This window comes from Lycorma delicatula, chromosome 6, assembly GCF_047948215.1.
Source record: "Lycorma delicatula isolate Av1 chromosome 6, ASM4794821v1, whole genome shotgun sequence".
Classification (NCBI taxonomy): domain Eukaryota; kingdom Metazoa; phylum Arthropoda; class Insecta; order Hemiptera; family Fulgoridae; genus Lycorma; species Lycorma delicatula.
The window spans coordinates 161,951,139-161,978,978 of record NC_134460.1 but is presented as its reverse complement, the minus strand read 5'-3'; the positions used below and the strand labels follow the sequence as shown (position 1 = coordinate 161,978,978).

General features: G+C 34.7%; 1 protein-coding gene across 6 annotated transcripts in view; it reads left to right on the top strand.

Moving 5' to 3' along the window:
• LOC142326431 (protein FAM135A) overlaps positions 1-27,840 on the top strand; it is a 118,537-nt gene that overhangs the window by 8,215 nt on the left and 82,482 nt on the right. For 5 of the 6 annotated variants that reach the window (XM_075368927.1, XM_075368928.1, XM_075368925.1 and 2 more), the window contains 3 exons: positions 9,117-9,196; positions 18,649-18,788; positions 22,932-23,176. In XM_075368927.1, the coding sequence (XP_075225042.1) occupies positions 9,117-9,196; positions 18,649-18,788; positions 22,932-23,176 (465 nt within the window). Of the gene's footprint in view, positions 1-9,116; positions 9,197-18,187; positions 18,301-18,648; positions 18,789-22,931; positions 23,177-27,840 lie in introns of those variants that run through there. The other variant, XM_075368929.1, reaches the window with a different exon arrangement.

Below are 27,840 nucleotides of genomic sequence, written 5' to 3'. Positions count from 1 at the left end.
AGAATCTCTAGATCATGTCCTTGTGAAACATTAATAAATTCATTATTGTAAACAAAGATTTTATACTTTGATATTTGAAGTGGCCCTTTTCATTTTTTATTGTTTTTACAAAGAGTGATGCAAGGAAGGATTTGTAATCTTTTACCATACTCTGCAGAATGCTAATGACATGACATTTTTTTTGAACAAGAGAGTACCATTCCTCTGGAATATACTTGTTTGCCCCATTTTTTGCTTCAGATTCATTGTACATTTACATTTTTGAATCTTCTCTTTTTACTAAATAAAAATACTGATTAAATACCCATAATTGTTGTTATAAAATATTTCTGCAACTTGTAGAACAAGGAAAGGTAGATTCTGTTGGTGGTCTATACATAATACATCAACTGAAGGGTCTTTTTTGGTAGTTTATGTTGGACATTGAGAAGTGGTGGGAGAACGCGTAATAGTTTGGTTGTAGCCGATCATTAAATCAGTTGTGCATAGCATTAGTTGGGAGCAACATTGTCTTCATTCCAATAGTGAGTGGTCATGTTTTAGCACTTGTCAGGAGCAAGATTGCCTTCAGCTCGCAAGTCAGTGGTGTTTAGTATTTGTTGTAAGGCCGTTCTGTCAGCGAGTGTATCATTATGTGCATTTACTATGTCTTGTAGTTTGTAGTTTAGTGAATCTTATTTTAAATTAAATATTGTTTATCTTATATATCAGGTATCTTCATTCTCACTGGTCCAAGGGATTGTTCCAGCCATAGCATTATCCTACACAGTCCACTATCTCCAAATGAACATAAATTTTCTACGTAAATGGTATTGTTCTATCATTCATTAAACCCAAATTTAATTTTAATTTTCTGAGTAAACCCCACATTTCTATAGTCCTTTGATTCATTATTTTCTTTTTTTTAGTTCCCTATCTTTCAATTTACTTAGTTGTCAATTCATCATAAAACTCTTGCGCTTGAATCAAATGTTTATTTTTATCACACAGTAACTTATTTTTTATATCTAGGTCATTTTCATTGCTTATTTTAACTTTCAGTTCATCTCATCACATATAGGACACACGTCTGATTGTGGTTTTCCTAAGTATAGGTTAAATTTAGATTTGAGAACTTCATTATAATATTCATAAGTTATTTCAAGTTTACATTTTATATCCAGGTTATTTTTTTGTAAACTTATGGTTCATATTTTTCTATGTACAAAGAATGCGTTTTTTACTGATAACTTAGGCAAAAGGAACATTCTTTGACAAATTTTCCCAGAATGTGATTTTCCTGTTTGAAATGATTTTATGTGATTTTCAATTTGATTAACAATATCTGATTTCTTATTTGTTCTACAACCTAAAATTTTCCTTTCACATCCACTGGAGGAGTGCTCCCAATTTTTTTTAAGCAGCCAATCTTCCCCGCTTTTTTTTATTTCCTGTAAACTACAAAACCCATCTGTATAAATATATTCTTTACCATCTAGACTGAATAATATCATTTAATTTATATTTTCATTAGAGGCTTATTAAATTTGTGAATCTGTTTTTTTGATTTTTAAGTAAATCAAGAGAACTTTGAGTAAATAGAATTATAGGGCAAAATTGTCGTTGTTGTGATCAACACTTTGTTTTGTTGGTATGAGGATAGTATTTTTGGTGTTTAAAGACTCAGTCAAGTAATGATCTATGTACATAGTCTAATTGAAGTTAGATGTAGGAAGAGTTTTTGTTTGAAACCTTCATTATTAGAGGAAGGCATGGGGATTGCGCTTCTGTGAATCAGTTAAGATGATAGTTAAGGGTTTGGTTAGCTGGCATTTCTCCCGCCACCACCCCATTCGGTCGCCCTAGACCATAGACCAAATGTACCGTGCCAAAAACGGCTACTGTGCCTGGAAACAGATTTGCGACCTCGTTACCTAAATGCTCCTAATGAGCTCCTATCTTGCGTGAGCGGTTAAGCTGAGCGCCGTACAGCACTCGCCTATGTGTCCCTACCGCTCACTTGTCACATTAAAACTAAATCGGGGAGGCGCACCCCTTGTTACAATTTAAAACTATAAGAGTTACAAAAATAAAAAGACGGCAATTTAAGCCGCCACGCCTCGGTCGCTGTTTGCCAGCTAGTGTCTGTCCACCATTTAAAGCGCTTGGAGCTTATTAGCTGATGGCAGCCATTAATTCTAGGAAGGTTTTCCACCGACACGCCACAGGAATCAATAATCCCAATTTAAATTAAACAAACTACCGATGACGGTTGAACATCGCAACCTCATCGAGGAACTCCCACACGGTCCGACAATGCGGCTCACGCCACATTGACTCGCCGTTTATGAGCGGCCAGTTTCCCCCCTGACCTCTAAGTTCCAGGGTGGCCCGGTCTCTGGCTCCCCCAAGAGCAGGGCAGTCGAACATTAGATGTTCGTTCGACTGGACCTCCCCGCAGACGCACAACTCATCAGCCGCTAGGCGAAACCTGAACAGATATTGTATCAAATTCACGTGGTTGGTGAGCACTTGGGCACCCGCCGCCCTTAAAAATGAACTTGAGGCATACCATCCCCCCAGATCCTGTATAAATCTATACAGAGATCTTCTCTTAGTCATAGTGTGCCATTCATGCTGCCATGCCTCCATCGCGAGGCCCCAAAGCCTCTTCCGCAGGCGGGAAATGGGCAACTGTTCGAAATTTAGACCCGGTGCATTGTGATAGCCGTTCCGTTCCGGTTCTAGCCCGGCCCGAAACCGCATCCCAAATACCTCGGTTTCCCGACCTCTTTGCAACTTCCACATGGCTGCTCGAACTTTCACCACTAAATCGATTGGGAGAGCCTTTCCCAATACGGTAGTAGCCTCATAGGAGGTTGTTTTAAAAACACCAGTGCATACAATTAAGGCTCTGCGCTGGGCACTCCTTAAATTTAGAAGCAGTGCTCTATTTCTGTCCAACCTATGCGCCCAAACTGGCGCCGCGTATGCGATCATACTCTCGAAGACACCTCGGTACACCCAGTACATTTGGCGACCAGGCAGCCCGTAGTCTTTCCGAGCAATCCTTCTAAGTTTGTGCATCACAGAGACAGCGTCCGCCGCAACTTGTTTGATGTGGTTGCTAAAAAGCAACTTATCATCAAACAAAACACCTAGGTACTTATGAACCCTTACTCGGCTGATTACACAGCCTTTATACTTAATGTGGTGGTTTCGACTGCATGATAATTTGTCTGCGCCCTTTAGAAGCATAAACTTCGTCTTGGGCACAGAAATCTTCAAATTTTGCATGTCCATCCAGCCTTCGGCGGTTGACAAGGCCGCCTGCGCTCTACTTTCCAGCTGTGGTCGTGAATTTCCACGAACTAAAAGGAGACAGTCATCGGCGAAAGCCTGGGCCGTGACTCCTTCTGGGAATGTCAACCCCAGAAATCCGTCGAACACCAGGTTCCACAGCAGGGGACCGAGAACGGAACCCTGCGGGCTTCCCCTGGTGACGGATTTTTCCTCAACTAGGTGCGCATCTTTAAACAGGGCCGTACGGTTAGACAAATAGTCTCGTACCACGGCCTGTATGGCTTCGGGAACATCGCGGCGTTCCAAAGCATAGAGGACAGAACTCCAACACAAGGAAGGAAATGCTGCCTCTATATCAATAAAAATAGCCAAAACATATTTGCAGTCGGCGCTTTCCACCTCGGTAAGAGCATTTAAGATGCAATCCTCGGTGCCAACCCCTTTCATGAAGCCATATTGGCCTCGATTTAGAATACAGCTCATATCGATGCCTTCTTCGAGCCGTTCCACAACCAGCCTTTCAAGCAACTTGCCGAGGACCGGCAAGAGGCTGATGGGTCGATAACTGCCGACCTCACCAGGATCCTTTCCAGGTTTCAGGAGTACCCTTACCAAAGCCACCTTCCAGCAAGCCGGAAAGCAGCCCCAGCTTAGGCATCCCGTGAACAGTCTGCCAAGTGGCTCTCTTATGACAGGCAATAAATGATGGAAAATATCCGGGTCAAGTTGGTCAATCCCCGGTGCCTTCTTTAGTGCCATTTGAGAAACCACTCTGTCTATATCTTCGGGTTCTACGGTCCGAACGCCAGGGAATGGTGTTTCACCCGCCCTAACGCCGATTCCCGCTTCCCCCTCCGGAGCATCTGGAAACAGAGTATCCAGGAACGCCCGGTAAGTCGCCACAGATGTTAAAGTGTGGTCACGACCACCTAACCCGCACCGAACACTGGACAACACGTGCAATGGCTTTGGTCGGTAACAAGTCTTCGCGAGCTGCCAGGGATCGCGCTGTAATTCCCGCATGGAGTCTTTCCAAAACTTGAGTTTGGCTTCCTTGATGGCGTGAACATATGTATTACGGGCACGCCGGTAGATCCGAAGACGCTCAGCGTGCACGTGGTTAACGATGGTCCCCGTTGGGGGGCAACGCTGGTACCTTATCCGCGCGGACCTCACTCTTGCGCGCAGCACGCTAAGGTCAGAGGACCACCATTTCTTGCCGGGCCTCCGTCTGCCTTCCACAGACGACCCCCCGGAAAATGGGGTCATGACGGTTCCATGCACGCTCAGATCAGCGGACTGGCTGCTTGTGACGGGTCCGTCCATTGGCCTAGGCCGCCGTAGGACCTCGTCGCAACCAGTCTTGATGGCCCGGCCGATTATCTCCGCCATCAATTCCACCTCCTCCCTAGACTCCATGCTCCACTGCAATGCAGCATCGCATACCCGCCTCAGCCTGTGTCGATCCAGGCCCCTTAGGTTGTAGCGACCTGATTTGGTGCCCTTGGACCGCCTCCGTAAGCAATTTCATAGGTTATAAGCCTATGATCGCTCACACTGGCCTCGGGCCAGACAGTCCAACTACCTGTCCTTCGAAGCAAGTCACCCGTCACCAAAGTGACGTCTATGTAACTTTCCCCCAGTTCGCTGGAGAAAGTTGGTGGCTGCTCCGCATCATTAATCAGGTAGAGGTTCCTGGCTTTTGCGAACTGTTCGAGACCGACGCCTCTGGGGTCTGTGAGTGGTGAACCCCAGGCGGTAGACTTGGCGTTAGCATCCAGGGCAACCAGCACTCTGGTGCCCGGGAGACTGTCCAGAATCCCGCCCAACTTCGCCAACAAGTCATCGATACTCCATCCAAGCTGGAAGTATCCCGACACGAGTACAACATCGAGCGTACCCCTCGTGATTTGCATGACGGTGAATTGCTCATCTGACCACTGGGGCATCCAGAATACACCCAAATCGTCAGAGCCAACCACAACCGCAGAGAGCGGCCGTCCCCCACGAGAATGAATAACTTCCACCCCGTGGAAGCCGACCACCCTATCCGCGACTGCGTACGGCTCCTGGACCAAGAGGACCTCAAGGTTGTACTCCTCAAGGAGCCTCATGGCCTCGCTCGTGGATGCCCGGGGATGATGCAGATTGATCTGCCCCAGGCGTAAGCGTTCAAAGTGAAAGATGTCCCCAAGGGCATACCTACCCTGTGTCCAGCATTACTGCCTTTCACCTGGCAGCAGGCGGGACATTTTGGTGGCGTCGATTTGTCAGGGCAGTTGGTTGCCCTGTGCCCCGGAGCGGCACAGTGGCCACACATCTCCTTCTGCGCACGGCATCGGAGAGCGGTGTGCCCAAATCCCTGACATTTAAAACATCGGGCTACTTGGACATGGTCGACCACTCTACAGGCCGTCCACCCAAAGAACAATCTTCCACTGGCCACTAAGACCTGCCGGATCTTTGGCGAGGTCTCGAGTACCCAGTGACTCTTCAGGGACTCCTTTCTCCCCAGCTGTCTGATCACCTTAGTTTCCCTAAGGAAGTCCTCGACGGTCATATCCAACATTGGATTTTGACCGTGTATCGCCGTGAGGATTTCAGGCTCCTCCACCCGCGCTGCCCTTGGCATATCATACACCAATATCTGGGGCTTCCGCTCGGCTAGCAGCTGAGCCTTCAGCCCGTTCTTAACAAGAACTTCGGCCTCCAGCAGTTGTTTCGCCTGCCGCTCATTAATTACCTCCAGGACTACACCGTGATCCCTGGTTTTCGTGACCCGGGAAATCTGGAACTTTTCCTTCCTCGGGTCCAGGATCTTTTTAAGGGTTAGCTCCGTCATAGCCGACGAAGCCCCCTGACCAGGCTTTATTGGGACCACCTTTACAGTGGCCCGCTTAATTTTGGCTGACGCCTGTGCTGGCGGCGGCGGACCTACCCGCTTAGGCGCAGGCGCGGCAGTTACAGAGGCGAAGGAGATAGGCTTTTTTACCTTCTCCTCCACTCTCTTTATCGACTTGTGGAGCTCGCCCAAAGCCTCATCCGTTACAGGCTTGAAGCTTCGAACTCCTTCCACAACCTGGTCAACCTTGCCGGATAGTCGACTGACGACCGAATCCAAGGCAAGGTTTGTACCCTGGAGGCCCTCGCATTTTAATGCCAGCCCGGTTACCAACAATGTACATTCACTAAGATATGAGTCGACCAACTGGCGCAATTCCAGTGCGACTCGCGACTCCTTCTTTGAGGAGATTTTGGCCCACTCGGCCCTCATCTCCTCAATCCGCTCTACACTTCTATCCCCCGAGGCCTCCCGCCTTTCGACAGGCTTAACCTCCGGAGCCTTGGGTGCAGGAACGGATTTGGCGTCTCCGCTTTCCTCCTTCCCAGACTTCGTAGGGCGCCGCACTTCTGACCTGGCGCCCCCCTCTTTGCCTGGTCCTCGCTGAACGGGCCCGGCTTTCGCCTTCACCGGACAGCTCGGAACCGCGGTTTCGGGCAGGATTTCCTGCAATGCCGCTACACTCGGACGCTCCACTGCCCGAGGGGCTTCCGTGACCTCCTTATCGGAGGACCGGGGCCTCGGCGGCGACCTGCCGAGTGACCTCTTCGGCAAGAAGGGGTCACCGGAGACCAGGTCCTTGGCCAGACCGACCAATTCATCCATGCAACCTCCCCCGGGTTGCTCCATCGCTGAATCTAGCACTACACCAACTGTGTTGCCAGACACTACAACCACAGTTTGTACGATTCTATCACCTATCACAAGTCCTGGGTGAGCGTCAAACCTCTTATACCCCGACGGTCCGTCTGTTCGGCAGCCCGAACAATCGAGGAGTCGAAGAATGAAACACTCCTACCACCGGCGAGGTCGGAGCGGGAACTGCTTCTCGAACCTGCCAGAGGATCTGAAAAAAATTACTGGCCTCACCAACTACGTAAACGGGGACACGTTGTCACAAAGGAAACGTCCTTGTTTAGCCTGCAACACACTACGCTGCCGCTCAGTCGTAACTTTACAGCAACGCAGGTTGACTAACCGCTGCTGATCGTTGTCAACCCCGATGACGTGAACGTAGGACACTGTCGTTTGCAAAATCAGTCTGCACCGGTTGCACAAATCACAAGCTTTACAGTACGGGGCCAGAGGCCGAGAAGCGATAGTTAAGGGTTGTAAGTTATGGTAGGTGGTCATGGTTGGAAGAGGTCACACGGAGGTGGTAGTAAGTTGTGTAAATATATTGTTGGAAATGTCGAAGCACTTGCTTCAATGACATCCTGACGGAGGCCAAACTGATGATTGTGTTGTATTATCAAGTTTAGAGGGTCTAAAAGATGACTCTGGCAAAGCCCATTAGGGCTAGGAATGGAAGGGGTGGTGTGGTGACTGGGATCGTCACAAGGCACTACATCAGGATGATGTCTGTTTATTCCATAATATCTTATAAGACCTGATAGATAAAAATCTTGCAAATTTCTGTCTTCCAATTCATTAAAATTTTTTAATATTTTATTCCTTATTGATGAAGTAAACTTCATCAATAAGTCAGAAGTTAGGACGTTCTGACCTAAGTCTTCCTTTTTTGGAAAAATAAGATTTATCTGTGTGGAGGTTGTATTTCCGTATGTCTTGCTCCTGGTTTCCTCATTCCTTTCTTTTATTTCTCATTATTATAAATTTTTGATTTTTGTTGTTCTGTCATTATTACTTTCATTGTCACTAACAACAAAAATCAGATCGAGATCTGAATCGTCACCAAAACTGAGGTGACAAAAAAAAAACTTAGAACTGGCGAACACACAACTCTACTTTTAACGTAACTGAGAATAAAAATGAAACATATGCGATTTATATTTGCTTTTCACATCCAATAACGAAAAACATGTGTATTATAACATCTTTGATTTTGGCAAAATGTGTAAGCATATAATTCTGGTTGTCATATACTCAATAAAAGATTAAGTAAAGAACAAAAAACCATCATAAATCCATTTTCATAATTTTCACTTAATCTGGTTGTAATTCTCAGGTCAGTTGTCTGAATACACACAGTATCCTTTGTTAAGCAGGTTATTCATCAAAGTAAGATCAACATTTGTCATGCACCTCTAATTTAAGTGATTTATTGCTTCAGTTTCAGTCTCTGAACAATGAGTTTGTAACTACAGCCTGATGTGGATTCTGTCAAAATGTTTGTTTTGATGTCAAATGTAGCCCGTGCATGTAGTGTAAATGGAAGATAATTTATTGTTTATATAACCTAGGATTAATTTTATTTTATGAAATCTTATTTTTGTTGTGGTGGTACATCTTTAAAAATTGTTTCAATATGATATTTCAAATGTTTGTACGGTGAAATAATTGAAAATCCTAGAGTTGAAAATAATGGGTTTCTGTGAGTAATTTTTGTCTACCTTTGGCTTCCAAATAAGCCCATGTAAAATATATGCTGCAATTGGTAAAAATATTTCAGATCTGGTTGCTGGTTTCAACATGCCATTAGAAGTGTGTCAGCTGGCATTTTGCTATGATTTTATGATCATACAGATGTTCGACTGAACTAAGAACTATCAACTAGATGTAACACCTTGCAAAAGGTTATTGTGTTTTATTTGTCATCATCATACTATTCTGACATAATTGGTAAGCGGTTAAGGTTGTACTTCTTACCATTGCTAGTAATCGGCTGTTAAAATTTTGTGGTTTTGTGGGTATTGCTGTTTTTCCCTGAAAGAGTTAAAACATTTTTGTATAAACTAGTTGCATGTTTGTATTTCTTGATTTTTGTTATTATTATATTAGGATTCTGTCTTATTTTAATTATTTTTTATAGGTTTTATCAAGTAAGAGTTGCATTAAGAGTGTCGCCAAAACTCCCTGTAAAAGTTGAAGTTAGTCTACCAAGAAATCAAAGTAAGTTAATATTATATATCGTTTAATGTTTGTAATTCCGCATGTTGGGTGTGCTGTTTTTTCTTTATTGTTAGATTTGTTTGTACACTTTTTGTAATAAATGTAGTATTAGTTAATGTTATAACTACATTTATAAAGAGATTAGATGAAATTAGATTCTGATTGATGATTCTTGGTGAGTGTTAATTGTTACATATTTTTTTTTTAGTGGCCAGTGTAATTTAAATTAACTTCAAATTGTTGGTATTAGGATAGTAATTACCGTTATATTTTCTGTTATGATCACTATAGTTTTTATATTGAGTACTTCTTACCTTTCTTAGCTTCATTTTTTTGTTACTTGTTGATGCATTTTGGAACCACACTGTTGTCAAAACTTATCTTACTCAATACAAGTGAGTACAATAAATTTTGACAATGGAGTGGTTCCAAAACACAAAACACTTCAAGAAGTAATAAAAGAATGAAGATAAGAAAGGTAAGCAGTACTCAACATAGAAATTAAATTAATTAATTCATTTAATTAACAAACTGATTATCAGTGATATATAATTAAAGTCCTGTGGCCATGAATCCAGTTGTCTTAGAACAACATATATAGGCGTATTAAGTAACTTTCATTTTTATTTTGAATAATGCACATTTATAGTTATGGAAACAAGTTAATCATTAGCCCGTAAATTTTGGCTGGAGAACGTCATTAGTGCTGCTAATGAGTTTTTAACTCTGAAGACCAATTGATGATTTTTTGTGAGGTTCAGTTTTATATCAAAAAGACCAACTGGTGATTTTTTGTCAGTCTCATTTTATGCGAGAAAGATGATTTGGCAAAAAATTTTGTCTGTGTCAAAATGACGTTTGTACTGATCACATGTTTGAATGTCATGGCAGTCTGCTTGATAGAGGTTATGTTTATTGTTTAAAGTCTTATGTGATATTACATTTAATATTCAGATGGTAAACAAAAATAATTATTATTTTGAACTTTTTTGCGTTTTATTAAGACTGTTTTTGTTTTTATTTTTAGAGAATATTTTTAGTAGTGTTCGTTGTGTAATATGTAAATGTTGTTAGTTTGTTATTGTTTTGAGTTGGCTCAAATCATAGTTCATTCAGAGTGAAAAGGAATGCTTTATTTTATTTATTTAGTTTTTTAAAATACCGTTTTTATTGGTGTGTTGCATAGTTTGTAGACGAGTCGAAAACATTGTGGGTTTATCATTGTTTTTAGTTGTTTGTGATGTTCGAATTGTAATATTATACTTATGTCATCGAAGTGTTTTGTTTTTTTCCCTAATATTTATTTTAGCAAGTTGCAGTAATAACAAAATGTGTGTGTACTTCAAACACCAAGTGAAACTGATTGAGAACTTAGGAATGCTCAACCTGATAGTGATTTGTGTACTGGCAGTTATAAAAAACTTAATTTTACAAATTTGACTAAAATTAACAATTTCTTGCCAAAAATCATGAAATTTTCAGGTTTAACACAAAACAGGACAAAAATTCTAAAAATCATGATTCCTACGGTAAAACTGTTTTTCAATTTTGAGTTAAGCGAGACTACAAACTAATTTTTTTGGGTTTTTTAACATTTTTTGGGATCTTTAATCTTTAAAAAAAATTTTCGAATAAGATATGACCATAAAAAACATTTCTACTTGATAGTGCATTAGTTTTCTTACATTAAAAGGTAATAAAATATTTTATAAATGTTTTAGCACAAGCTTACAAATAGTTACCATAAGGCACTGTGCAGTTTTTTCTCTAACAATAATGTAAGCATATGATTTTTTTTAACCATCTCCAAAAATGGTCTGGTCCTCAAAGTGTTAAGCAACCCACTGTATAATTCTAGTACTAACTAATGTCAGAACTTTTAATCAGTCTGAAAATATTAGCTGTGTTGTAACAAGTAGTTCATTGAAGCCGCCATTAAAAAAAAAATCCCAATTATGTATAAATCTTTGTCATTTAATAGTTAAATCAGTAAAAATAAACTAAAAATAATATTTTTATCTAAGTTGTAGAAGAAAACAAAGTATTTAGTATTTGCATAATGGATAGTGGAAGATATAGGATGTTGTAATTTTGTAAAGGATAAAAAATAGTACAGAACAGAAAGGGTTGGAGCCAATTTAAACATTTTATTAGAAATGGGGGAAGGGTTCTATATATCATTTTGGACATGAAAAAAAATTTGCCAAAAAAACTTCAGGCTATGTTAACCCTAACCAAAGTGATGGCTATTAAATAATTTTCACATACAGTTTCAAAAGTGGCCTGCAGTACATTGCGGGTAGTGATCTCGCACTTCAAAAATGGTTGTTTTTATTTTTAACGTCTGGGGCCATCGTTAGGTATTGCTTCAGATTTTGAGATGAATGACAGTTTTTGTAGTGTGTGAAAATGCCATGCCTGATCGGGATTCGAACCTGGGACCTCTGGATGAAAGGCCTAGACACTACCACTTGCACCGTGGAGGCTGGTTATTTTGATCTAGAAACATTAGCATTTACTGAATTTTATTTATTATTATTATTGTTTTTTTTTTTTAATTTTGCTATTGAGGCAATGTAGACCACATGTGAAACTAGCTGTGAAAAATATTAATTGCCATTTTGGTTAATTTTTCATAGCCCAAAGTTTTTGGTCTAAATTTTTGTTTTTCAGTGCTGTTTAAAATTATTTATCATTATCCTATCATTTTCATTTAAAATTCTTGAGTTTTCCTGTATGGAGTCCCTTGGGTACTTGGGATGATGTGATCTCATATTAAAAAATAAATTTTTTTGAGATATGAGTAGTAGTTTTTGTAACGATGAATTAATTCACTACAGAAGCTTACAAAGAAGCTTGTATGTGGGAATATGTAAATGGAAATTTGTAGTGTTTGAAAAATGCCATGCCTGACCAGGATTTGAATCTGGAATCTCTTGGTGAAAGGCTGAGATGTTATCATTTTGCTATGGAAATTGGCTTGTTTAATTTCATTATGGTTTGCTTAATTTTATTTTCTGCATTACTAATTATTTAAATGTTACCGTACTTTATTAAAATCCTCAATATTAATAAAATGTGTATTCCTTTGAAAGTATGCATTTGAAATTAATTTAATATTTTTACTGTGTTTATGAAATTCTATTAAGAATTTAGGTTTATCAGTTGTAATAACAGAACTTAATTTTACATATCTTTATTAATTTCAATTCCAGTAGTTATATCATTTTATGATTTTTTATTTGTGCTTCCTGAGTGTATAGAGGCAGTATTTATAATTTATTGTATCTTGAAAAAAATGAGAAACATTAATTTATTGATTTACACTATCTCCCAATCCTTTTATAGCTGTGGTATAAGAGTACCTAGCCAGACGTTCTCTAAAAATGATTTTAACTGTGTAGGCAGTTAGTTCTGTTGAATTGGTCATTGATATTACCTAGGTTTTGGTAGGTTTTTTTGGTGGTATGTAATAATAGGAAAGAAAGAAACAGCAAATCTCTGCAGTTTTCGTTAAATTTTATCACGGGATGTTTGTTGTTCTTGAGTTGATAGTCCAGTTCTCTTCCCTGGTCATATTAATAATTTTAATGATAATAGAATTTTAAACAAAACATTTTTAGGATATCTTTGTGAACCTTTACTTACTGAATTCTTATTGCCCCTTTGTGTACTCCTGTATTTTGCTATTACTTGACAGGTGAGTGTTATCTTATGGTATCATATACAGAATTGTACAAAACATTTTATTGCATTATTAGATTCACAAATTATTCTCTGCATAAAATGTATAAACCTCTTGCTTGTCATTTTTCATTTTCTTTTTATCACTGTAAAAATAGAAAAAAAAAGTTTTTCATGGTTTTGGAAAAGTAAAAAATAACTGATGACATTGAAAATTTGATACTTGAATATGTTGTTCATCTGATTCTTATTTATCACTCGGCTGATTATGAGCTTTATTAAACAATTTCTAAAACCAATTTCTAACCCCCATGATGGTTTTTTTCTAAAGAAGTACATTTCAGAATCTGACTGGTTTTCTGATTAAAATGTAACATTAGAATCAGAAATAAGAACATTAGACATAAGTGCAGGACATATTTGACTTTTATAATTTGAATTAAAATAATACTATTTCAGTTTCTTTATTATGTTATTTATTTTGTAATCTCATAGTTTTAGATTTGAATCTATTATATGAATTAAAAAAGTGCATATGGCAGTTCTATTCAAGTACAGTTTCATTGCAATGAATTATGTAGCTGTAATTTGTTACTAACTCGTTTACGGATTTTTTACGATGTTATAATATTGTTCAGTTGAAACTGGAGTACCTGAACTATCCTGAAAATTATTTTTTCTATTTTCACATCAATAAGAAGATGTTGTTTTCAGTAAACAACAACAACATACAAGTGTTGTTTTATACATTATTATACATTTCATGCAGAAAGCCTTGATTAATGATTAACTCAATTTTTTCTAAATTTTTTTTGTGACTAACAAATTCACCTGCTAAGTTATATGGCTCTTAGTATAGTTGCTTCTGGTAAATATGATAAATAATGATATGCAATAAAATCAATTTGACAAAAAGCTTAAATTTGGCCTACCTTTGAACAGATAGATTAAATTTATGAAAGTATTTATTAGTTTTTAATCGCAAAGAAAAATCAACTATCAACCTTGATTAAATTGAAATCATTATTCTATAATCATAACATAAATGAAATTTGTGTTTTTATATCTAAATTTCATTCACGGGTGACTGATGGATATGATCAACATTTACATTCATGGATATCTTTCGTAGAACATAACTTGGTCAGAGACTCAAAAATCAGTTACATTATAAAAATATCTTATGTTTAAATTGAAATTTTGGAAGTTGAGAAAAATTTCTAACCTACATACGAACATTCTTTTTTTCTTTACCTCTGTAATGGTTATGTTAAAACTAGTCTTGGGGGTGATCAGTAGTATTTTTATCATACATGAGTTAAAAAATAAATTTAACTTAAAAAGGTTAAATTTATACTAGAAAAAGGGCAGTTTCTGAGGTGTTTCTAAAGTTTGAATATTAGTATTATTTTAAGACTATTTAATATCTCTTAACATTGATTTACAGTAATGAATCAATTTTTCACTTTTTTTCATAAAATGAAAGAGTAACTCGTATAGTTTTCTCTATAAATGTTCAATATGAACACCAGTTGTCATGACTCACATCTCACCAACAGGCAAGTTTGTTCTGTTATTTTACCAGCATATCCTGAGTAATGGTAATGACAGCTGTTTCAATCCTGTGCCCCAAATGTAATAAATCAGTAGTTAATGGAGACACGTATACAAGATCCATTACAAAACTCCAAGGGAAAAATCGCATTGGATCAGTTACGCTGACCTTGAAGTGCATTACAAACAAGCTCTGTCATTGATTCCATGTGGACTGATCCAGTAATCTAGAAAATGTACAGAGACCGTATAGAGGTATGTCAGTGAGGATGCGCCACCATCATGTCAAATAAAATTCTGTGGGCCATCTTGCACTTGAGGAAAGAACAATGTATGCAGCATATCCAAAATAAGCAATCCATGTGCTTGCTTTAGTAAAAAAGGATGACATGTAAATTTGCCGTTGAGATATTGCACAAAAACATTTCATTTTTGGGAGACTTTCACATTATAAGAGTTCATGGGGATTTCCTCACTTCCAAATATGGAGATCATGTGTATTAAGTTTTCCTCTAAGATGAAATGCGACTCATCACTAAACACATATGATCAAGAAAGTTGTCATCTTCAAGCTGCAACATTTTGATCGCGAAATCAACATGCACAGCTTAGGCTTTAAAGCCTGCAGCAGTTGTAGCAATATGGATGACAGGTTTTTTAGGACTATGCAGAAAAAACTTCCTGACTGTTCACCATTTCTCAGACACCCAGTCATCCTGTACCTTTCCCTTTACACAGACATCCGATCATTTCAAACCGATTATGGCATCGACGAATGTTATTGTCACTTAGAAGATTACAATTAAATTTTCTATGGAATATGCACTTTGAGCTGTAACTACATATTCAGTTTTTCAAACTGCAAAACGCTGAAGGCTTTCTGTTCAGGAGTTACCATCTCTGCTAGTTCATTGTCGATTTACCACCATGCACACAACTAAAATGCCCTTCTGCTCTTTAATTTTTGATTCTAGCCTTAAAGTTAACATTCTATACCTCATCCAAGGGTGATACCCGATATTCTTTTTCGTACATCTGGTATTGTTGCATGCCATTCATTATTGTCATTGCTTTGCATTTAAATCTGGGAGTTTGCCATCTTTTTCATGCTTGTTAACTTCCTTTTTAATGGTTTTTATTTGTTTTACTTTCTTGTGCTGTGCTGACTATTACTTTGCTTATTTTGCTAAGCGATTCTTATTTCATCATCTACAATAACAGAACAGTGAGTTCATTACAGCTTTCGTTTTCATTTATGTTTTATATTGCATTGTAGAAAATACTCTGATTAAAATATAGAATATAGCACTAAGAGAAAGTACGCTTCTTATACTGAATTGCCAATTACTGTTCTAATAACAAACAATTGAGTTAAATGTTTTTCAACAGTAATTGAAATCAAAATGTGATAGTGTTAATTTATCTGTATGTACATATATTTCCCCTTTCTATTGAAACATTAGACTGTCATTTATGAATTATTTGAAGAAGGTAATGTTAGTGCAGAAATCGAACTTGAGGCCAGTTAATTTGGAAGCCACAATCCAACTTACTGGGTAACAGGTTGGATCATTAGCCATTTTTTAGTATAAAAGTTTAATTGGATGAACTCTTGCAGAGATAATGCGTCGTCTGTGTTAGTATGGATATTGAGGAGTGTTGCTAGTGCTCCCTCTGGTAACTATGATAACTTGACAGAGAGTTGGCGACACTAACTCTCTAATCTTTAAAATGGGGTTTTTTGACACCTTCTGTACCTATAAATTTATTTAACGAAATAAATAAAAATGATGTGTTTAAGAATCCTGAATAAAAAGGTCCACAGAAAAGATAATTATGCACAGAAAAGTTTTTTGATTAGTATTCTTGTTTTTTTATTGGAGTGCATTAAACTATTGGGAGTCCCACAGTAATTACAGTAAAAATATTCAGACTTCAAAAGCAGTTTGAACATCAGCAGATGCTGATTGGCCAAGAAAGATTTAGGAGCAACTCAGCCAATTTACATCAAATTTTAACATGCAAATCTAAATTTCAATAAAACTGATGTTGTAGTCTTGAGATTTTTGAGCCTTAAAATTTTATACATAGGTGTATATATATAAAACACACCCCATCAAGTATTTTTGCAATTTATTTAATATTTATTTTAGACACTGTTCACACATCAAGAAGATTGAGGTTCTAATTTAGAAATGCACTCACGGAAAAAGTGCTTTTTACTCTAGTAATATATGGTTGCTCGGCATCCTATGGATTTTAAGTAGAACTGGAATGCACTGAAGTTAAAAAAGGACAAATATTGGTCCAAATGAATATGCACGAACTTTCATACAATCTGAAGTTAGCAGAGGTGACAAAATCGGTGTCAGCTCAGAGTTGATGTTTAAATCCAATTTTTTCCCTCTTTTATAAGTACATCGCTAAGTGAAAATATAAAATATGTACAAGGATTCTAAAGACATACTGTAATACAGAAATTTTACTTGTCTAAGTCTAAGCAGCCCAGTTATTTCCAAATAAGAGTATAACTTACTTTGAATCTTTTTTCTCAATCTTCTTGAAGTTAAAAAAGGTACTGAAGCGGTGTTAGTGAGAGAACTCATCTGATCCGATTATGTATGAAATTCAAACTATTCAAATGAAAAGATAGAAGTGAAAATTAGTAATTCATTAAAAAACTTTTAAGACTGGTCAATTATGGTCAAAGTCCTGTGTGTTTTTGATTGAAAATTAATCGACTAATGTCGCTGGTTACTTGTTCAATTCCAGTTTTTCTATAGGGATCCCATTTTAATATGAGACATATTGTTTTTATCCTACAATAAATTCTACAGGATGAATTCAGTAAGATACAAATCACTATTAAGAAAATATAAATTGTGATACATTTTGTTCATCGCATCTCTTTTGTTGAGATTTAGTTTATAAATGGTTTGCAAAAAACATTAGCTCAACATAAATTTGTTTATGCATAGAGTTGTATATAGAAAAATGTCTTACATTGAAATATAAAAAAAACTTCATATAGTAGGAAAATGATCGAATGAAAGTTTGAGCTTGACAGAATGTGTACTGATTTAATTTTTTTGTAGAGTTGAGGATGGAATTGTCCATAGAGTTCCATGTAGATAATCATAATTGCCCCTAAATAATATTTTTTTGTAAAAAAAAAAAAGTGATCACTAATTTTGAAAATAAATTTGGAGACAAATTTCTATTTTGAAAAAGCACGGTTGTATGTGTGAACAGTGTTCAATATAAAAAATAAATTGTGTAAAATACTTGAAGGAATGTGTTTTGATTTCATTTTTTGCATAGATTAGAAGATGGAATTGTCCATCGAGTTTCATATAGAATTAATAAAAATTAAGTATATTGAAATGAAAAAGAGACTTTATGTAGTAGGCAAATTATCAAATGAAAGTTTAATACGCAAAGTAGTGCAAACCATAAAATCATCATACTTGCTCATAAATAATCTTTTTTAATATTTACAGTGAAAGTAAGTTTTTTTAAGTTCTAACATTTTGAACAATATACATTGATTAAATATACATCAATATTTACATCGATTAAAATTGGTTTACTTTGGTACTTGAAAGATAACCAGAAAAATGTGATATTTAGAAAAATGTTTTTTTTTTTTTAATTTGTTTATATCATTTTAAGTATTTTTTATGTATTTTTATTTTTGATAATGAAATAAGAACCATTTATCAAACTGGTTTTATTATTAACTGTTTTGTGTAGGAAAAGGTAACTGTAACAAGATAATGAGAGGCCAGCTGGTCAGTGTAATATACAAGAGGAAAGAAATGTACCTGAAGAAGACTAGAAAAAAGAAGAACTGAAATAATGTAGTGGTTAGTAATGGACAGTCTTTAGGTAAAAAAAAACCTAAAGAGAAATATGCTAATCATGACAATTTATATCGCTTTATGAAAGCGATTCCAATTTATATATAATGTAATTTTTTTTTCAATTTATTTTAAACATTTTAGCATTTCTTTGATAAATTAAATTACTTTTTATGAAATGTTAATTTTTTCATTTATTTATATTACTTTTTTTATTTTGCTTTATTATTTTTAATATTATTCTTATGATAAAGAATTTTAGAGAATTGTGGACAATGTGTGAATTCGTGTGTATGTTCTACTTTTTTTTAATAATGTTTTCAGAATATATAAGAAGTATTTTTTTTGTTACAGGAACAGATCTTGTCTTTCCAGCATGTGTAGTAAATGGCTGTGGTGTTAGTAAAACTTTCCAAATATTGTATCGCAATGAGGAAGTATGTCTGGATGATTGCATTATGTTCAGAGTCCATATTCTGGTGGACAGTCATAAAGTAAGTTGGCAGTCTAATGGTTTTTGATGTTTCTTGTATTAATAGTTTATTTAAGATTATATCGATTTGATTGATATAGATACTCTTCAGTTATTTTTCTTGAACATGACATATGGTACCTGTAATTTTTTTTATGAAGAGGCAGTAATTAGGGAAATTCCATAAATATAGAAGGCCGAGGAGAAAATATCTTCTTGCACTGAGAAAACAGTACTGAGAGGATCGGGGGCAATTTAGAATATTCAGTGAAAGTATGGGGTTAACTCTCAGACCTACCTTAAAAAAAGATATAGAACATAGTGAAAACAGAGTTGTAAACATGATCGGTAGTAAGTTGCTATCAGATTATTAGGAATAAAAATCAAATCCCACAAATATAGTTAAATAAATTTAGAAATTAATGAAAAAAAAATAATTCAAAGATCTGTTGTGCAGTTATTTATCATATTTGTGCCACCAACCTTTTTTTACATAGTTTAAAATGATAAATTATATGTAATATATATCAAAATTAAAATTAAACGGTAATAAAATCTGGTGTACCCTTCATACTTTCTATAGAAACATTGTTAAATTACTGAAGTTCATTGTTTTGTGTAAAAGATGTTAAAAATACACCTTGCATCAACGTTGCATGGTGTATTTTTTTGTTGTAGATTTACTGAGTAGAATTAACTGTGTAAACAGTTAATTAATAAATTTAAAACATTTTATTTTTGTTTATATATATTAATTTAATTCATATAATATTGTAATAAAATGCCTTATGCTTTCAAAAAGATACTGTAATTCTATTAATTATCATCTATTTATTATAATGCTATTGCTGTAAAGTCTAAAGAAAGTGAATTAATAAATAATTAAAATCTAAAAATGTGTATCATAATGATTTCTTTAAGAAAAAGAGAAAATCAACTATTTTTGATTAAACAGAGTAATTTGATTTTTAGAGTAATTAGAACACCAGAAAAAGTTAGTTTTACAAAAGGATAATTAGTCCAACTGGTTTCAAAGAAAGAGGAGGTCCATGTTTATCCTGTATGGGTTTTTTATCCATTCATATGTATAAGTGTATCTCCATGTAAATCGAATGTAATTATATCAGTAGATAAGGTGATTCCAAATTGTACAGCAAATACTTGGGGAGCTGATTTGGACATTAATGTCAGAAAAACCTTAAAACGTTCAGAAACAAACACTTTCTTTTCAAGTTATGATCAATGAGATATTTCACCTTGATTTATGTTCCAAGAATAAATGAACCTTTACTGAAATTCTTGGATTTGAATTAAGAGTCAAATTTGATAGTTTGTATGATTTTTGACCAGAAGAATTAAATATATGAATTCCAGAACTGTATTTAATAATTACTGAAAAAGTGTTGCAGAGATGTGTAAAAAATTCCAATTTTGTAAGTTTTATTCTTGTTACTGATAAATTGTTCTTTATTTAGAAATAAAATTGTCAGTTTCTGAAATATCCACACAAAAAACCAACATGAAACTGTCACAACTCATTTCTCTCGCATTACTTTTCTGATTATTGTATGTTATGAATTTTTTGGTGGCAATCTCATTGGTTCTTTTTTCTTTCCACAGAAGTTTTAAGGAGTATACTAGTTACATTTCTTATACGTGAATTCAATTGAACTATTAGAAGATCCACGGCAGGTATCCAGAGGATATGGTTCATGCATGATAATGCACCAGCTCACTTCTCTTATAACGTTAAAGATTACTTAAAATATTGTTTACAGTAACTGATGGAATCTGTCAAAACGGACCAGTAAAATGGTTGACGTGATATCCTCATCAAATGCCATCAAACTATTTTCTTTAGGGTTAAATGAAAACATTGGTTTATTATTACATGTATTGGCACACAAAAAAAATCGCATCATAGAAGCTGCTATAACTATTAAGGAATGGTCACACTGCTATAATATGTGCTTGAGAAACATGGATTGATTAAAAAATTGTGCTGACTGCTGTTTTCAACAAAATAGTATTTTTATACCTTTAATCATCGTAAATAAGTATTTCGATAATAAATTGTTATGAGATAAAATTTATATATTTTCATTTTCCCAAATTAAATTTTTTATTCTGTTTTGTGATGTCGTTAAATTCGACAAATTTTCCCCTTAGTTTGAGTCTCGGGAATTTCAGTATGGCTTCATTTTACCCTTGGAGCAGAAATCAGGGTGAAATATTTCACCCTGATTTCTACATATCTACGTAACTTGAAAACAAAACACTTGATATATTTATTTATAATACATTAGATATATTTATAATGATGTATGTAAATTCACCATTCAATTTAACTATGATTAATTTATTCAAACCGCTCATAAATTTCAAAATTGCACCTTTGCATGTCTTCTTTCTAATATAATAAAAAAAAGAAAGAAAATTAAACAATAACAAATAATTGTTGTAATCGTTCATAACATATTAAATAAAATTATTTTACATTCTATGATAGCTTCTGTGTACAGGAAAAAGGGTTATCAATGGGCATGCTGCTGTGTGATATTGTGCCTAAAGTTTAATTGTGTAGCATTTATATTATATTATAATGAACATAAAAAAATTAGCCAGTAACAGATCCTCTAAACAGAAAGATAGAGAACATTTGAGAGTATACGTAAATGAAAGAAAGAATTTTTCAAATGTTGCTACCTACCTCATTGGAAGTAAATGCACAATCACATACATTACATACTTATAAATGGGGAGATAAATTTTGGAAGCGATGAATTGTGTAAATTGGCAACCTATCTTGGTAGCTGGTGTAGTTGTATCAGAATTTAATCATTGGATCATGATAACTGTCAGTTATACCTTAACGACAAAGGTAATACCTAAGGTAGTATTGAAATTGTAATTTTAACTGTATTTATATAATTAAAACTATAATGCAGTATAGAAAACTGATTCACCATCTTTGTTTTCAACTTGTGGGGAATCAGTAGATTTGAAAAGCACTTATATAAGTTGTAGTCTACATTAAGCTTAGTATTAGGAGGTGTGTTTTTATTGATAATTATATTTATAGATGATCTCTCTCTCTCTCTGTGTGTGGGTTTGTGTGTACAAGTGTGTGCATATGTTAGATATATATATGTATATATGAAATATAAACCATCAAAACTCAGTAACTAGATAAGTTAAACTTACCATATTCATTTCCAATAACTATTTTTTTGCAGTATCCCGCATCTTCAGTTGGTATTAAATTCTTTGTCTATTACATTAAAACATACTCTTTTAATTGTTTGTCATTTTATATTTTGAAATTTTTAATAATATTACAAGTAAATATGTAAATATTGCTGTCCAGTACTGGAATTTTAGTGTTTTATATTTTGTATAATATTAAATTTTATTAACGCATTGGTCAATATGTTGATGAATATTCAAAAAATTATATATAATAACATCAGTGGAAGATTTTTTTTTTAAAAAGAAACATTTCATGGCTGTGTAGCTGATGGAAGGTTTATAGTAAAACTCCTTACACAGGGTTACCTTTTGATAAAAAAATGCCTGATTTTTGATAGTGTGTTCCTATTATCTACTCAAGAAAAACGTTCGTATAGATATAGAAATGCTTTTTATCTGCTCGTCAGCTATTTTTAAATATAAATTTGTGTCTCCAGAATCGACAGCTATTTTAATGAAATTTTGTGTATATTTTTCAGCTAACATTCTCTATAAAATAAAAATAAGTGGAAGATTTTATGTTTGTAAATTCCAGATTGGTAGTCATCTTAATTTTTCAAATTACAATAGCTAAGAATTACTATTAGTTTAAGCTTTTCATTGTGAAAAAAATGACAATTAGTTTTTCAAATTATGCTTGAATAGCCTTGACTTGAATAGATTTAAATATGATATATACCGTTAATTTAAAACAATTGAGAAACCGATTACTAATATCATATTAGTTCTAGCAAAAAACCTTAATCTCATACAAAGCATGGCAGAACGCTCGTATTAGTAAATAACAAAAAAAAATTATTTTATAACAGTAATTAATAATTAATCACCAGTTTTGTATGAAAAAACGTTTTTTGTATCATTATTTTTTTTATTATTTTAATAATTTTTTTGTCGTTGGTTTATTTTTTACTTCTAGATTGAAGAGACATTGGACAGGGCAGACTTCTCATTATCGGTTGAATTATGGTTCACGGATCAGACATTTGGTCCTGAACAGCATAGCGCTATATCTTGTGTTTCTAGTCGTGCATTACAACTTCATTTTTCTGCAACCAAAGGACTTCATTATCATTTACCAGTACTTTTTGATTATTTCCATTTGGCTGCTGTTACACTTACGATTCATGCCAGCCTTGTCGCACTTCATCAGCCATACATAAAGTAGGTGAATTTGTAAACATTTTGTATTTTAACATTTTTGGTTGTTTTAATACCTTAGATGAATAGTAATCCTAGTGTTAGCCGATTGATGTACATCCTTAAAGTAAATATCCTTACAATATTAAGTCACAGTATTTTCACTTTTTGTTTTGCAGTAGTAGAGTTGTCAACAAACTGCACAGTCTTTGCATTATAATTAAAGCATATAAAAAATAATTTTTTCAAGAAATATTATAGAATAATTTAAATGAATCTAGTTTTTATTTTATATCTTTTGTTGTGAACAAGCTGAATTGTGTAGCATGTTCTTTCTCTAGATATCAGATCATATTTATTTCCTGGAAGTAAATCTTAAATGAAAAAAAAAATATTTTCAATTATTACTTGTTTCATTGTTATTTTCCCTTGATATATTTTATGAAAATTTATCCACACTTTTGTAAAAAAAATATTCCCCACAAGATGGAAGAAGGATCTTAATTTGAAATTTAAAAAAAATTAATGTTTATGTAACAAGTTCATATTGTATTATTACATTCTATTTTCTGTAATCTTTGTTGCTTGAAATTTTTTTCTAAAATATGTCTTTAATATATGTGGGATGTTTTACTAAAAGAGGAGCACCTTCTTGTTGTAATTATGTCCTGAATAAGAAAATATATGTCAAAATTTAATTTTCATTAAATTTGAGAGTGGTGCTGTCACATGAGTAATACGTACGCTTGGTTTCTACTTTTTTCTTTTGAACTTTACTGATAGTCGAGTGCAGTACTTTATTGATTGTTGATTTTTGTGCGAGTTATACACAATGTCTTAGATTTTGTATTTTTGCACTCAAATGATTTGATTGTGTTGCACTTTGTGCATATTAGCGATATTTGATATAATCTCAAAACAACACGTGAAAGGTAGGCCTTCAAAGTCTACCTTTCACTTGGGTTTTGGGCAGCTAAATTTATTATTTGGCAATCATATTGTCTCACTGTTTCGAGGGATAGCTGCTTGTTTTATCATGGGTGCTCTACTCTTTTCGGTTATTTACATTTTGAACTTATGTCTTCCACGTGTGCATCATGCAGTTTTAACTGTGGCGGATCAAAATTCGTCAGTGTTGTATGCTGTTACACACAGAATGCGCTGAATTGACTATTGCTGAAGTGAGGTGTCTTGAATTAAAGAAGAGAACTTAAACATTTTTTTTGTGATGATTGTCAGGCAGGTCTGAAAATTATACCGCATTTTAAGGAGTAATTAAAATATTTCTCTTGAAATTATATCAAAATTAATAAATTTATTGATGAACAAGAATCATCAACATTAACTACTAATTTTATGGATCGGTTGATAATTATTGAAGAAATTAATGATTGTAATTCACTCGAAAATACTTCTGTTTAACATAAAAGAGATGAACTATGTGAAAATAGAAAATAGGATTTTAATGCGATTAGAGAAAATGTAAATACAATTATACATAGGATGATGATGCAATTGTTAGTGCTTTTGCCTTAAAATATTTTTTTTTGAAATCCCAGTAGAGTTTGTCTTGCTCAAAATAGTATTGAAAGATTATAATAGTACATTATCGATTTTAAAAAATAAAAATAAACATAATAAAAATAAAAATAAAGGTATAATTAAAGTTAGCTCTGATCAAACTATTATGGAAAGAAATTATTTTAGAGAATTGAGATTATAATTAGAAAACTTAAACAGAAGAACTTAATTAAATTTAATACAATTAATTATATAAAATGAAATAGTAGATTTTAATTAGTAATAATATAAAAAATGTTAAATTAGTTAAAACTCTTAATTAATAATTTATAGTAGTACCTAAATGTACCTTCATCAAAAAAATCACAAATAGTAACATAAAGTTGAAATTTTATTAACAAAATGTCATCGGGTTGAAAACTAAACTAAATCCTATTTTTTGGACAGCTTAAAATAAAATGTTGGAGAAATACTTGGAAAAGTGTATAGAGTTAAAAGGAGATTATGTTGAAAATAAAAAAATAATCTACACAAAATGATTTGTTTTTCTATCTTTTCTACTTATTGGAAATTGTTGAATGACCCCCCCCCCCCCCCTGTACTTCACGTGTGAAATCTTTGTCTAAAGATTTGATTTTCTTTTTTAAATGTAAATATTTCTTATCTTCAGTTGAATCAATAGTGCCCTGTGATATTTATTATCTTTCCTTAGATATTCTTTATTATTCTGAAATAATGGTAACTTGTATTGATGATGAGGGATCTACAATTTTAACTTTTATAATTTTTCTATGCTAAACAAATATTTGAGTAATTTTCTTGCCTAATTTGATTTAAACAATTATCGCTTGAGGACTACATTTTATATGTTTATGTACAGTGGCATTGAATTATTGTTCCAAAAAATGATACTAAGCCAAAATTTCCATCACAATACAGTTTGGAGCTTAAGACTTGCATTATTCAGAAGATTAATGGACCTAAATAATATAAAACAGACCAGTTAACTGAATATTTTGCTAAATTGAGATGTGTATGTAAATTTCTATCTAGAAGAGATTTTAATAATTTTAATTTAGAAATAGAAAATTTCATTACAATGAATAATAAATATTTTGGAAATTTGTTAACTTAAATAGATCTAACAATGTTTTTTCTTGATGTCATGTATCAAAACTCTCAAACTTATACGTCGGTTATCGAGATTGTTAATGCTATTGCAAATTATTTTAGATCCATTTACAAACAATGTAATATTGATGATATTTCTTATACAGAATTTGTTGAAGTTATTCCTTTTATGATGTATACTGTTGATATTTCCATTAATGGTATATATACTTGTATAAATAAATTAGATATTCACAAGAGTGCTGGACCAGATGGTATACTGCCCATGCTCACTAAAAAATGTAACTATATCAATAGTGTATAAATAGGGGTACGGCGTCAGTTTTGCCCTCCGCATCCGTGGGGAGCGCTGGTATCGCGCCCGCCATTTTGGTTTTCCATTTTCCCTGAGCGGGATGTTTGAAATTCTGCAGGGTTGCCAACTTTAGTAATATGTGTTCCCTTTGAATATTATTTATAATAATTAATTCAAAGGTTGGTACCGCTGTTGATCAGCTGTTGTGTACCGGTCGGTTTGAATTAAATAAATAAATAATATTTAAAGTGAAAAAAAACCAGGTCGGCTAGGGATCGAACCGAGTCACGGCGGGACGCGACGGACTGACGGACGCATCAATTCGTTAGGTGGACGCAAATTACCGAAACTATCGAAATAGTCCACCATCCGTCCACGTTTTCTATAATATACCCAATGTGTTCCGGTACTGCGGTCAAGATTAATTGGTCAAGATTTATCGCAGATTCGTTGGTCTTCGGTTGTGTGGGTAATGCGTCCAACATGAAGACTCCTCGAAAATCGGCTATATTTAGTTTTCTCGCGTACCACATGAGTTCTATATTCGATAGCGTACGCACTGGTATTCCCTTTATTGGAGACGGCGACGATGTTTTTTTTTACCGCCCATCCCTGATCCGGTCATAGGGTAGGACTTAAGGTGCCCGCTTTTCGTTTCATCATTTCAACAAGGCGTTTTATATTATTCCTTTTTGATCGTTTCTTCGTCTTCGTACTCTTCCACCGCCTAACTTTGCTTTTAACTTCATCACGTTTGTAACCGCCAATGCCGTAGCCTTTTCCGCGATACTCGAGTCCTTAGCTTTAACTCTTTCCCAAGCGCTATCGGCTAATTTACGATCTGCTGCCGCTCTTCTTTCGTTATCGCTGTACGTTGCGTATGCGATATCGTGTTCTTTACAAGCGGCGTCCAACTTGTTTACACCGGGATCGCCTCTCTTTAATCGTTTTTTTAAATTCGTTCCCGGTCCGCAGTACTGATATCCCTATGTAACTCTATCGGTAATAAATCGATCCCTTTGTTTACAACCGTGCCCACCACATTTTTGACACCTTTTAATGCTTTATCGCCAATATAAGATCCTAACGCTCCTGCAGCCCCCTGCTGTTAAGAGTTGTTAACAGTCCACTGCCTCGTTTAAGACTGGCCATTCGTTTAGATCTTCTCACCTTACCCTTTCGAACAAAAGAACGTTTTGACCTCCTCACTCTTTCCATGTCGGACAGACAATGAACTTGTTTACAACATTCCACTATATTACATTGGATACGTGTTCGGCAATCGTATCATATTCTTATTCACATCATCCTCTTTCGTTGTCATCTTATCTGTTTTTGTATCCGAGACCGGGGGACGTATCATATTTTTATTCACATCCTCATTGTTATTTGTCTTTTCAGCGATCGGAGGAAGCACCATATTTTTTTCACATCCTCGTCCTCCTTTGTATCTTTACTACTTTGATCTGTGTTTGCAGAATCGCTTTGGTGAAGTTTGTCAGCGGTTAATACACTCATAAGCGTTTGTTGATTTAAGTTTCTGTTAGCGTTGTCGTTAATGTTTAATAGAAATTTGGAAAACCTAAGTAGTGTGTCATCGATATATCCCTTAGTCGTAGTAAGTAATTTTTGTATATGTTATTCCATATCGTCCACGTAGGACTTTGTTGCGAGATCGGTGCTATTCTTAGGTATGCCAACGTTAGTGATAACAGATTCTCTAGCGTTGACTATCTTCTTT